The 13975-nt window shown below is 47.1% G+C and overlaps 1 protein-coding gene across 1 annotated transcript in view; it reads right to left on the bottom strand.

The window, feature by feature from the left end:
* fryb (furry homolog b) overlaps positions 1–2773 on the bottom strand; it is a gene marked incomplete at its 5' end in the record, with an annotated part of 53707 nt that extends 50934 nt beyond the window's left edge. Inside the window, 2 exons of the mRNA XM_084473645.1 lie at positions 318–328; positions 2554–2773. Of these exons, the coding sequence (XP_084329771.1) occupies positions 318–328; positions 2554–2773 (231 nt within the window). The remainder of the gene's footprint in view (positions 1–317; positions 329–2553) is intronic.
* Between the last annotated feature and the right edge of the window lie 11202 nt (positions 2774–13975).

Consider the following 13975-nt stretch of genomic DNA (forward strand, 5'->3'; position numbering starts at 1 on the left):
GCTGCTAATCCAACATTTCTGAGATCCCTTTGATGGCGTGCCAAGAGCATAACTCAATCACAGAGGCACCCAGTGAGCATGAATCATGGGAACGCAATGAGACACACAGAGATACACACACACACACACACACACACACACACACACACACACACACACACACACACACACACACACACACACACACACACACACACACACACACACAGAGAGTCACTATGAGTTCACATGTGCGATAGTCCCTAATTACCTCATCCATTGTCTGTGTGATACAACCCCAGACACACATATACCCATCAATTCACACACAAATACACATTCATTGTCACTGAAATACACAACGGTAGACACAGAGATGCACCCACACTAAATTCCTACAATCCCCCCCCACACACACATACACACACACACACACACACACAACACACACACATGACTTGACACACACACATGACTTGACACACACACACACACACACACACACGTGACTTGACCCACACACACAGAGCCCTATAGGCCTCCACTTGATTCACAGGGTGTGTTTAAGACCCTCCCAGCTCACACCGCCGTGTCTTGTTGAGACAGCTGCTGTGATTGGACCAGTCAGCCTGTCATGAAAACATGAAACAGAAGTTGTGCGAGGGTGAGACGGTTATGATCAACTGCCCCTCTCCCCATGGCCGCCTCAACGTGGAGGTTTGGTGAGTGTTTCCTACCTGCTCTCCCAAACAGACACACACACGCACGCACGCACACACACATCCACACACACACACATCCACACACGCACACACACAACACACGCACGCACACCCACACACACACACATCAACACACGCACACACACATCCACACACACACACACACACATCCACACACGCACACACACACACACACACACAACTAAACACACACAGTGGAGTTTTAGTGAGCGTTCCCTACCTGCTCTCCCAATCACACAAACACACACACACACACATCATCACACAGACACATACACACACACACAAAGACCCACACACACACACAACATCATAAAAGGAACAAAGGAGCAAACACAAGCAGAAAGTAGTACACAAAGACTGCCGTGATGGAACAGACACATCATCTGATATTATACAATATGTTGAGATGTGATAATATGGGGTTACGGAGTCTTTTGCTAAAAATGAATTGTCGAGTACACTGGTTTATGACGGACACGTTTGTGCAGGCAGAGCAGACGGTGGATAAGCAGACGTTGGATAAGCCATTACCTCAGCCCAGATCCCCCATCATACAGCTAGTCTACACCCCCCTACTGGCTCCCCAAGGCAGGGGAACAACGCATGGGGACAGGCTCGTCCAGTCTTCAGGGTATTGGTCCCCAGTCAGAAGGTTCTGAGTTCAAACCCCATTGTCGGCAGCCGACCCATGAGCAAGATTCCTAGCCCCTACCTGCTCCTTAAGAACATTTATCAAATTTCACTGTGTGTGTCTTTTGGGGAAGGCTTCTGTTTAACAACGATGAAGGAATACATCCTTAATCCTTATTAAGTTTACTACTACTACTACTTATTCTATTAATAGCAAACTCACCCAAAACAAATCACATCCTTTTGTCTAGCGCTAATACTACTATTTTATACTTATTTCATTTTCTGGAATAAATCAAATCTATTATAAATGTAATATTATTATTATGACGTCAGTAGTATGGGATGTTAGTTGAAGCATGAGAATGTGGACTCATACACTCGTGTGCAAGCTGAACTAATAACACAGGGCTATGATTTGGTTAGTGGGTTCTACAGTGGGTTCCAGTATTTGACTTTCCAAGGAACCAGATGCCATTAAGTTGTCAACAGGCAGGAAGATAATCAGATTTACTGCCATAATATTATACCAAGAGCAGTGAGGGGCACGCTTATAAAAAGTGGACTGAAGGCTTAAGACACCATCCACTTAACTAAATCGCCAAACTTAACACGTCTAAACCATATTTGTATCAAACTACAAACTGTATCTCCAATGTTTCCAGACAAGCAGATGAAAACATAAATAGTTTGACAAGAGGCCAGAGGGCTACAATATCTTGGCCTAGCAGTCTACCCTCATGTCTGAAATGACACTGTGCAGTATGTTAGATCTAAACCTATAAAAATAGACAGTGTGGAGTCTGGGTTCTGCTGCTTGGAGATGTTATGTAGCTGTGATCCAAACAGGTCCCAACAGCTCCAAAACAATGTCTGCATATTCCAGAGTAGATCAAAGCCAGGCCCCATTCCTGAGTTCCACAGCATTACCTTAATGGGTCTATGAAACTGGTATTACAAACATCTCCAACCCCCTCATAGCAAACCCTCTGTATTCACTTTGCTCTAGCAAAATTGCGGACAATAATTGTCATACAGAGGACCGCGATCTTGAACCAGTTTTAAACAGCTAATGCTTCTCCACACCGGCTCTGTCTGTCTGTCTCTCCTGTGCCCTGGTGCTAAACCCCCCTTTTGACAGCGTTCCCAACGTTCCAAACGGTTCAGGAGCGAGGACCCAGGACAGCAGACACCCTACCTCTGATGATGTTGCTCCTCTTCCGGGACTTGGACTGGATCTTCGTGAACCTTCCCTTGAAGTCCCCGGGCTCGAACGTGTCCAGGGACAGGGTGGCGATGTGCTCCAGCACCACGCTGTCCTGGCCGAAGCTCTGGCTCCCCGGGGGGTCCGGGTCCGGGTCGTCGGCCGGCTGGTCCGAGGAGCCGCTGTGGGTGCTCCGCACGTCCTCCTGGGACATGGCGTCCGGCGGGAGGTCAACTCACTCCTGCCAATACGATTCTAACGCGAAAACCTCCAGGCTGCCGAAAAGGCTTGACTACATGCTGGGTTTTCCAGAGGGTAAGAGCGACGGCACACAACTGGGCAAAGCAAAAACTTGATAAAGGTGGGGCTGACAGGTAAGTGGTCCAACGTGGATCAATATGAAACAACATCAGGTGATGAACTCCTCTGTGTTGTCATTTCAGCGAGGAGGAGGATGACGTCGTCCGTGTCAGCAGGGGACCGATGTATATACCTGCGGTCTTCCCTTTCTTGAATCTTGAGCTTCTTCTTCTTCTTCTTCTCTCGAGCTTTATTCAAAGCAGGATTTGAATAAGTTTGGCTTCGGTCACTCCTCCTCCTCCGTCGTCGTCGTCCCCATCCTTGCGTGTCTCGCCGTGGCTCTTCTCAGCACAGGTTTCTCTTTCCTCCGCAGATCCTCCGAGGGTAGAGGAAGCGTATCTCACAACAGTCCCCAGCTTTGTGGTCGTTACCCTGGGGTGACGCTCCCCTGAGAGTTCACCGTTTTACTTGCTGCTTTGTTCCCCCCTTCCTCTCTCTCTCTCTCTCACTCTCTTTCTCCCTACGTGAGTCTCCCACTCAGCAGCGTTCTCACTCTGGTTCTCTGCTCCAGTGTGAACCGACAGTCTGACCTGTCTGACACTTTTGTTGACAGAACCGCAGTTTCAGGAGTGGCTTGTTCGTCCACTCTGGGACCTGATTTCTCCTGCCTCTGCCCTCACCTGTTCTGACTTCTCCCTCTCCCTGTTGTGAGAGGCTGTGAGCCACAGCCGTGATCTCTCTCTCTCTCTGTCTCTCTCTCAGGTGTTGAGCGTGAGGGAGGGGTCGGCTACACCCATGCTACTTGATTGGGTGGTTTGGGAAGTTTGGGCTTAAACTCCTCCGATACAGCCTCTCCACCTCCACCCCCACCGACCGAAAGACTGTTGACTGCAATGAGGTTACCCCCAACCTCCCCGCCCACTACTCCACCCTCTTTCCTCCTACTCCTCCCTTCCCAGCGCCCGGCCACACCCCTCCTCACCACTGTCTCCAGGTCCAGGACCAGCCCACCTCATCCGTTTAGCGGGGTAAGGAGGGAGCACAGAATGGCACACAGCTGTCAAGCACTTACAAATCACAGACACATGCTAGGAGCTGTGCACACCGGTGTGTGTGTGTGTGTGTGTGTGTGTGTGTGTGTGTGTGTGTGTGTGTGTGTGTGTGTGTGTGTGGGGGAGAGAGTCCCCTGTCGTCACTTGTCGGGGCTGTTCAGCCAGTTACAGTAACCTCATTGTGTCTGAGGTGTAGGATTACTTTTGGGCGGGGTGGGGACGTGAGTGGGAGGGGATTACCCAAGACAAAACACAAACAGGAAGAGTCGGACGAAATGGAGAGGGAGAGACAGACAGAGAAAGTGGTAGAGAGACAGAGACAGGAAGAGAAAGAGAGAGAGAGAGAGAGAGAGAGAGAGAGAGAGAGAGAGAGAGAGAGAGAGAGAGAGAGAGAGAGAGAGAGAGAGAGATAGTAGTGATAGTGATAGTGATAGTGAGTGAGTGGGTGGGTGGGTGGGTGAGTGAGACAGATGGACATCCGTCCATTCAGACAGACGGACCGTCACAGCCTACCTTGAGGTTGGAGATACAGTTGTTGAGGAAGATGTACCGAGAGAGACAGAGACAGAGAGAGAGACAGACACAGAGACAGAGAGAGAGACAGACACAGAGACAGAGAAAGAAAGAGTCGTGGAGAAAGAGAGACAGAGACAGAGAAAGAGAGACAGAGACAGAGACAGAGAGACAGAGAAAGAACGAGAGACAGAGAGAAAGAGAGACAGAGAAAGAGAGACAGAGACAGAGAGACAGAGAAAGAATGAGAGACAGAGAGAAAGAGAGACAGAGACAGAGAGAAAGAGAGAGACAGAGAAAGAGAGACAGAGACAGAGCGAAAGAGAGAGACAGAGACAGAGCGAAAGAGAGAGACAGAGAAAGAGAGACAGAGACAGAGAAAGAACGAGAGACAGAGAGAAAGAGAGAGACAGAGAAAGAGAGACAGAGACAGAGAAAGAAGGTCACAGGGTGAATCGGGTCAACCGGCCTCACCAAGCGAACATCCTACATCTAGTGTAGGCCGACTGGCCCCACCTGGTCAAACAGGATACAACCAGTCAGACGTTGGCATGCAGAACTGGATTCTCCGTCGCACATAAATGCTCCCTTGGAGGAAGTGCAGAGCAGCAGTGCTGGCTGGCTCCGTAAACATAAACAGGCGTTTAGCCTGAGGTCAACCCAGTGGTGTCTTGTGTGAGATTTGAATGGGTTGCACTGTAGAGGGGAAGGGATGTGGTTCATGTAAAACCGGTGCAGGATTCGACCCTGGCACTGACGTCGTTCAGGAGGTTTGGAAGGTAAATTGCGGTGTCTTTGAGGAGAGCCTGAGCACACAATCAAAAGGACGAATTGTCTGTTGTTTACGGAAAAAAAGGCTCCCTGTTGCTCTAACGAATGTCATTAGAAACAACATGTACTATTTAAACACTGCCCAAGGACAGCGGTCCGAATTGACAAGCAAATAATGAGTTGACTATTGACTTACTGAGATGCTTTAACCGGACTAGCTCCCTCACTTCCGTTTGCTATCAGATTCGTAAAATCAACCCAATCACAGCTCCAGCACCGCCCGATTGGCCTGCCCAAATTGTAAGCACCTTGCTTCAGGCGAGACTGGATATTGAAGCTAACTGATTATCCTGCAACAGACAGGAATCCAATAGCTAAAATGATATCTACTTATTGGGATTCAGGCTCAGCTCGTAGACAGCATGTGGTAAAGGAAAAAGGCTGAATGATGATGAACTCAAACACACTTTCATACGAATTCTATTAACACATCACTCAAGCGTTATAAACACAGCCGCTTTGTGCTCCTAAATAAACAATAGTACTTTTCTAACAACAATGGCCAATTCAAATGCACCAATCACCAAGCACCAGACATTCCCACTGGTTATTGGTGAGATTGAGGGAGGGACTTCAGATACAGGGATGTGAGTTTCAGTTAGCAGTTTTGAATTTTACATTCTTCGTCAAAAACAATCTACAACAACATATTTATATCTCCTATTTTCCTTTGCTGTCGTTATTCTCTCCAGGAACTGTTAACAGGCGTTCCCTGCTCATGGGAAGCAAGAGAAGGGGTTGTTGCGTCGCAGCACGCTAGGATAACACAACAAGTCCTGGTCCTCCCTCAGCTCAGCAGCGATGTCAACCACGCTAAAGCTCGCATTTTACCAGAGACCCTTCGAGTTGCGAGAGACACTCTCTCCTCCCACCTCTCCAGCTACTGCCACCCCTGTGTTAATCTCCACCTCTATCTGCTGGTGGCCATCCTCCAAGGGGGTAGAACCACTGTTTAAGACACCGTCACCATGACACCTGGGCCCTCAGAGTAACACCTTGATGTTCCTGACGGAAATAGGCTCGGTGGCCTCATTGCTAGCTGCACTGAACCCACTGCAGTCAGTGCCAGCGAGAGGAGAGCGTCGGGTCTCTATGATGAGGGCTATAGCGGAGAACATGCATCGCTGCCTGCATACTAGGGGCGTGAATCTGCAAAAATTGTGACGATTCGATAGCATTGTGATATTTTGGCCACGATTCAATGTTATTGCGATTCTTAACACATACAGAGTATGCGATACAGAGTAAGTATTGCAAAAAGGTATTGCGATATGATTCTGAACAGAATTTATTTTTTCCCACCACTACCGCATACTGCTCCTGGTCCTGAGGAGCAGGTGAACCCCCTGTTTCAGTTCAACTTCCGACACACAGAGATTCAAACAAATGTGGTGATGTATTTCGGGCTGAGACTTCCAGGCAGGAGTGGGGGATGGTTACAACCCGCTGCAACTTTGTTATACTTTTTTAGTACCTTCGTCTTTGAGCGTTATAATGAGGAATGTTGTATTTAAAATGAGCAACACACATCCACACACACACACACACACACCTCGCCCCCGGTGTCCCCTCGTTGTGACATCATGAAAATAACGCAGAGACAACTCTCAAATAGTCTCAGAAGACATGGTCTTATTTCAGGAAAAGTGACAAAATTGCATGGATTACTCTGACTGTTGCACATCATGTTAGACATATTAGCATGTTTAAAACAAATAAACACGTTTTGAATAAGAAACTAATCAAGAGAGTGACTAAATCCATCACAACAAACAACTGCCATCACTGTCAAAACCCTGATTGAGGAATGCATTTACCGGTGAAGAAGACATCACACGGTACATGGTTATCTACACAGGTGGTGTTAGTCTATCACTCCTCTTGACAGTTGACAGGCAGGGGAAGGGTTTAATGTAGGACAAAAGGGTGCCAAGGGCTGTTGAAGAGGTGTGTCACACACACACACACACACACACACACACACACACACACACACACACACACACACACACACACACACACACGCAACTACAACAAATGGATCAAGGGAAAAAAGCCCCCACGACTGTGGCTGTGCGAGCCTGATCAAAACAAAGCCGTGGTGTTGAACCAGTGGGTGCCGTCTTCATTGGGCTAGCTACTTCATTCGCTACACCCAGAGTCTCTTGCGCCACAGGACAGCCACGCGACCCTGTTACCCGGCCTCCTGTCCCCACAGCTTGCTATTATTAGCTAAAGGACTCCTGCCGAGTTGTTTACTTCATCAGTGGATGTCTCTTCCTCAAGCCTCTCTCCCTCTCTCTCTCTCATTCAGTGAATGACAGTGAAAGAAAGCGGTGTAATGAAATAGCCATTCAATCTAAATCTCTTTTTTTTCGCCCCCAGATTGAATATTCATTCAATTTAACCGGCGTCATTGGTCACACTAAACATTAATTAATACAGTCATAAGCCTTGACCAACAGTTAATTAAAAGTGACCTAATGTTAATTAAGTGTTACCCCATCTTTGATAACTTGTTAGACAGCACCTGTCTTTTCTGTTTTAGCTTAGGGGCATACTAGAATAATATATCCCTTAAGAGAAGTTTAGTTTGATTTGCGGTGATAGTGCTTCTTTTAGTTTCTAAATTACTGGCTGTTTGTGACCTGACAATGTAGCCAACATTGTGCAGCCAATAAGTACAACATTGTGCGCTCACTAAGTAACAATAACAGTGCGTTATGTTTGTTATGCGTTTGTTTAAATATAATAATAATTAAAACGTGAATGTAGGTCCTATATAAATGCATTCTGATGATTAAATCTATTTTTATATATTTTGACTTACAGATAGCAACAGGGGAAATACAAAATGTGTATTTTCTTTCGGTCATTTACAAACAACTCTCCTTAGCCCTACAGCAGTCCAAAAAGGCTTGACGCTCGCTGTTCATACAAAGCATCCATCTTTCTCTGCCTTGCTTTCTGTTCAAATCGGTGTTGCAACAGTGCCCCCTCCAGGCCATGCGGGGTATATGCTGTTGTGCAAACCTTTCGCAATTTGAGGACACCTGAAAGTCATGTTGTTGTGATTATGTAATGTGTGAGGTTTGGATGGTGTGGGGCTGTCCATTTAAATAAGACAATCCTCTCATTTATTTCATACTCATATTCACAAATACCAACATCTGTATGTGAAAAGGCGTACAACAATGTAAATGGTAATTCATATTTCTGTCCTGACATCCAAGTTATCCCGTAAACAAAACAGCCGACACCCTAACACGCACACACACTATAAACAAAACGTCAGTTCCTGAAACAAGAACACACAGACTAAACTCGAGTGTGACCTATCTTGTATCTTGTGTACCTGTCTACAACACAGAGGCAATTATCGAAAACAATAGAGAAAAGCAGATGTCTACAATACATGATACCTACAAGCCGACTTGTAGGTACAGTGTGCGTCTACCACGGGCCAATCACACGTCATGAATAATGTAAACACCACCGCCGGCCGGGGCGGGGGAGCGGGCCACTTCCCGGCCTCTGTGCATCCATGTGTTAATCATCGTGTGTGTGTGTGTGTGTGTGTGTGTGTGTGTGTGTGTGTGTGTGTGTGTGCGTGTGTGCGTGTGGGTGTTTATTGGTAAACCCGGGCCGGGCCCACTCGGTGCTGAGGCTGGCTGGTCTCTATGGAAACAGTGTGAGCGGGCACACGAGGTGGGATGGATGCTATTCCCCAACTCCTTCTGGTGTCAGGGTGAATCATGAGATGAGTCGAGAGATAACACAACGTAACCCAACACTCTGTGCTGGTGTTTGCTGCTGAGTCCAAAAGATGCTTTTAGAATTTTGTAACCCTGAATTATTTACCTGCCGGATGGACAAATCTATCTGCTCCACACTGGTGGCAGGTAATCCCTCCGGACCCTGGTTTAATACATTCACCAAAGGTTACCTTTCACCTCAAATAACGCCCCTTAAAAACAGCTTCACTCCACTGAGTCAGCCTCTATCGTCCTATATTCGAATACCGTTCAATCACAACAGAAAGCGCTAAGCGATGAGGTGAAAAACGCTACGTAATTGCAATTAACTACTTATACCACATACCTCAAATAAATGGTAAAGCTGCGTCTCTGTCTGTCTGTCTGTCTGTCTGTCTGTCTCTCTGTGTGTGTGTGTGTGTGTACTGTGTAGGAGCATGTGCATGTGTATGTATGGGTGAGTGAGTGAGTGAGTGAGTGAATGAATGAATGAATGAGTGAGTGTATACAGACAAGAACAATGGCGTTAACTGGGTCGCCTAGTTGAATGACCCAACAACAGCTGGAGGAGCTAACGCCAGGAGGGGGTGCTGGTGGAAGTGCCCAGACTGAGAGCTGATTGGCTCAGGGGCTGGGATGGGCGGGGCCACCCGGGACATTTATAGGGGTCAAGACATAGCAGATGACAGGAAAGAGGACCCACTATTATTGTCCCTATAATAAGCGAGGGCTTTTCTCTAGGCTATACTTGTTTCGATATGTGTTGTGTATATGATATATACATATGTTTTGTATGTTTAGGGATGATTTAAGATGAACAATACTGTACATACATGTTATGTTGATGTTGTGGTTGAGAGACTATTTTTGCGATATATTGTTTATCTTGTTTGGGCTTCAAATGCATTACAATTAAACGTATGCGGGGTAAAATATAACAGCTTTTTGTCAACCCACCACCCATGTGACCCCGTGAAGACAGCGACGGCAGCCAAAGCCAACGCATAAAGCCGGGGTGAGCAAACGCTCACAAACATCCTCTTAGGAACAGAACCACTAAACAACAACATCGCTGCAGGCCTGTGGGAAGACCCCGAGCAGCCAGAGACGGACAAACGCCATCGAACCAGAGCACGGTGGACGAACCGTCCACGCAATACACACATGGGCAGGTCTAGACCGACAGACAGTGGCCCAGACACATCACTCAACACCACGCAGGGAAGCTAGACCATATAAAGAGCAGCTGGACCCCAGCATTCGAGTGTCTTGTTGACTCACACAGGCACCACGGCGTGTGCCACGATGCGCTAACGTCACGATGAGGCGTCAGGGAGTTCGCTTTATTCGCGGACACTGTGTCTAAAATGAGAATGGATGGGTAGGTGCTCATATCATCTCCCTCCACCCAACCCGTCTCGTGTCTGCTGTGGGTAATTACTACCGCACGACGAGCCCCAACAACGGAGGTGTATCGCGGGCACGCGGTCACTCACGTCGCGTTACATTGTAAACGCGAGCGGGGCTCACACGCGTCCGGCTCGTGCGTGTCGTCGCGTTGGCCCTTTGTGTACAGCTGGTGGCCGACAGTCACTAGCTCGTGTAACAACGAAGCTGTAGCCATCCAGAGCTAGCGGTGTGTGTAGCCGAGGAGCTACCGCCAGCCTCCCGTGGCGGCTCGGTCGAGATGGAGGGTCCCCCCTCGTTTCAGGGACCAGCGCGAAACACACACGCACACACGCACAGAAACACGCTGACGTCATAGACACGTTAAACAACAGTACCTTGAGGTGTTCGGCCTGTCCGGTCTTCACAAGACCATGTCCCGAGGCGACGGCTTTGTTTGTGTAGCGGCGGCTCTCTTGTTTTCATCAATCCGCCTCGTCTCCACCGAGAGTCGTGTCTCTTCGGCTGACAGCTTCCAGGGCTCGGGATGATGGGAGCACACCCTTAGCAACCAATCAGAGGCCGCCCCGCTGGGCGATGAGGCGGAGGCGGGGCAGCGATTGGCTCGCGGTGCTGTCTGTTTGGTGTGGCGCGCTGCGGACCCGCCCTGTTGAAACACCTGCCGCGGGAAGATGCTGAGCTGCAGGTGTGGATCAATGGGAAGAGAGGAAATTATCTATTGAATGGTTATGGCACCTTCTGTCGAATCGAAAGTGCGTTTAATGTGCGTTTGTCGCGAATGAGGCCAAATTAGGACTTCCGTGAGGTGATGGAGTGCTCGCTGTTTTGCTGTAGCTCCGTGTTTTAAAAGAGAACATTACGACATGCTAATTATATTCGTAATGAGTTATACATTCCAAAATTAGCTGCTGGAAAGGCAATGTTTTGTATGTTAAATTCATGTTTGCGATCAATTTATCTCTCACCTTTTTCATGAAAACCAAGTTTTCTTGTTTGTGTGTGTGTGCGTGTGCGTGTGTGTGTGTGTGTGTGTGTGTGTGTGTGTGTGTGTGTGTGTGTGTGGGGGGGGGGGGGGGGGGGTGGGTGTGTGTGCGTGGGTGGGTGTGGGTGTGTGCGGCATTGCACACGTGTTGTTCCTCTGTTATACAGCTTTAATTAATTTCAGCCACACAATGACAATAGCATGTCTTGCATAGTGACCAATATATTTCTTACAATGAAAGAGTCAACCTGCATCCAGCTCTACAACGCATGGATCTTCAAAATGTTTATTATTGAAGGCTTATTATATTATGTGACTCATGAGTTCATTGCAGACTTAATCAACTGTACCGTAAACACAATCTCATCTGAAGTAACAAAGAGAAAACGCAAAACAAGAAAGTCAAGCTTCACTTTGTCTTGTCCTATTTATTAAACCATTAAAACCAGTTGCTCCACATTTAAAAGGCAGTGGGGTCCACCATGAACCTAACTGGACGTACCAGAACATAAAGCACAGACGCAGGAGATGGAGCCGTGATGCGGCCGCACCAGACGCTGTGAGGCGTATGAGCAGAGTTCAAACCCTGTGATTCCAGTCTTGGTTGATATAAACTATACAGATGGGTGTTTTATTCACCTGCTGCCTCTATTCTCTACGGAAGTGGATTAGGGCCACATGTGATAATTTTTTTTTTTTGAGTTCTGAGTTTAAAATCGGAATTCAGAGTTTAAACTCAGAACAAAAAAAAACAATAATCACATTTGGCCCTAATCCTCTTCCGTAATTCTCAAAACAGAAACAACATTTGATCATTTTGCCTCCACGGTCATCCTCTAACCCAACATTTACACCCACCGTTCCGGAGAGTTCTTCAACGCATCACAAACAAAACGGTGGAGCCATTTATATATAGACCAGTAAATACACAAATACACGCAACGACAATAGCCAGACCTCAAGTGTAAATGTACATATGCACGGCATAATTCTCAACGATGTGCCTTGGTATTTTCTCTGTTGCTGGCGGAGTCAGTACCTCCATTCTCTCCATTCATCTAAAATCTCTGAATCTGCCGAATTGTTCTCATTCACTGATGATGCCTTCAGGCAGGAAGCATCGAACCCAAGGCAAATAAATCATACAAAAACTACAAAGAGGCATTTGTGAATTCATCGTATAGTTGTTCAGCCGGTATAAAAAAAGTATAAACACAACATAAGGTTCCAACGTTTGAACAGTCCAGTGGCCCGCGTACAAATGGTAGCAAACGGCCGACAATGAATTGAATCGATGACTTTTCTTTTTTATGTGCGAACATTGTTCATGTGGCATCGGACCCAAGTCAATGGATCCTGGCTCAACTGTCATATATTCTCCCCAAAATAAATCGATTGATTGTCCTCATGACGTCGGCTCCAGCACAGAGGTCCATATGTCACAGTAAACACACATGCAGACTAAACAGAATGTGCATAATGTACACTAGATGACCTTTGTAAAAGTTATTTTACAGAGCAACTACAGACTTCACCACGATGAGGTGGGGAAAAATGAATGCTACTAGAACACAAAGCTGGTCTTTATTCACTAGTCTCTGATTGTCATCTATTCCCCCTCATCTTAACTAACCTCTTTTTCTAAATAATGTATTTACTTATTATTGGTTCAGTTTGGTCATTCATTCATAACATTTATGAATCTCTATTATTATAAATAATATGATCCATTACTTTGTTGGTATTGAGTTGAAATGACAAAATATCTTCCTTAAGATGTTCTGGATGTTGTGTTTAGCACTCTAGTAACATAGTTTAGATTCACTACAATTTGGTTCATGACATCTCCTCTCCATCTCAATGTGCGGTAATAGCCCTTCTCCTCTTCCGTCGTCACCGCGACGACACTAGCACACGGAACAACGTATGACCGAATAACACTCCTTTCGTTCGGCTTGGTTAGATTCAGCGTCATCATCGTACCAATAGACCTCTGAAGAACAAGTCCCGCCTCCGAGGCTCCCGGTTCCCTCGGTCAAATGTCTATGGGGAATAACATACGAGGTTTATGAATGATCGTACATAACGAACTCTGTAGGTGGCGGAGAAGTAAAAGCTGCGTCACGTTTTGAACTACACACTTTTCCCATCCAGTTTCGACTGGGTTTTTGGATTGTCGGTGCCGTTAAAGTAGTAAACGATTATTAATGCCACTTTAACTCGGCATAGACCGAGGGAACCGGAGCCTCGGAGGCGGGACTTACTCGTCAGCGGTCTATAGCTTAAAGTTTCTCAGTAGTTTCACAGTCTTAACACAATCTTTTTTAGCATCCAATGCAGAGCGGAGCTCGCTGCTTCTCGCTGCGATGTGACGAGCGACGCTGGTATATATTCTGACGCGTGCGTCTGTTACGCATGTGTGGTTCTTCGGTCAACGGCAATCCACCCACAACTCCCACAACCCACACCCCAAACCCGACCCCACCCGCACGCAACTGGTACCCAACCCATAGTTTAAAGGGGGGGGGGGAAGGGGAAGGGGCGGGGTGGGGCGGTGCGGGGGGGGGACCCCATCG

The sequence above is a fragment of the Micromesistius poutassou genome (assembly GCF_964030765.1).
Source record: "Micromesistius poutassou genome assembly, chromosome: 10".
NCBI lineage: Eukaryota > Metazoa > Chordata > Actinopteri > Gadiformes > Gadidae > Micromesistius > Micromesistius poutassou.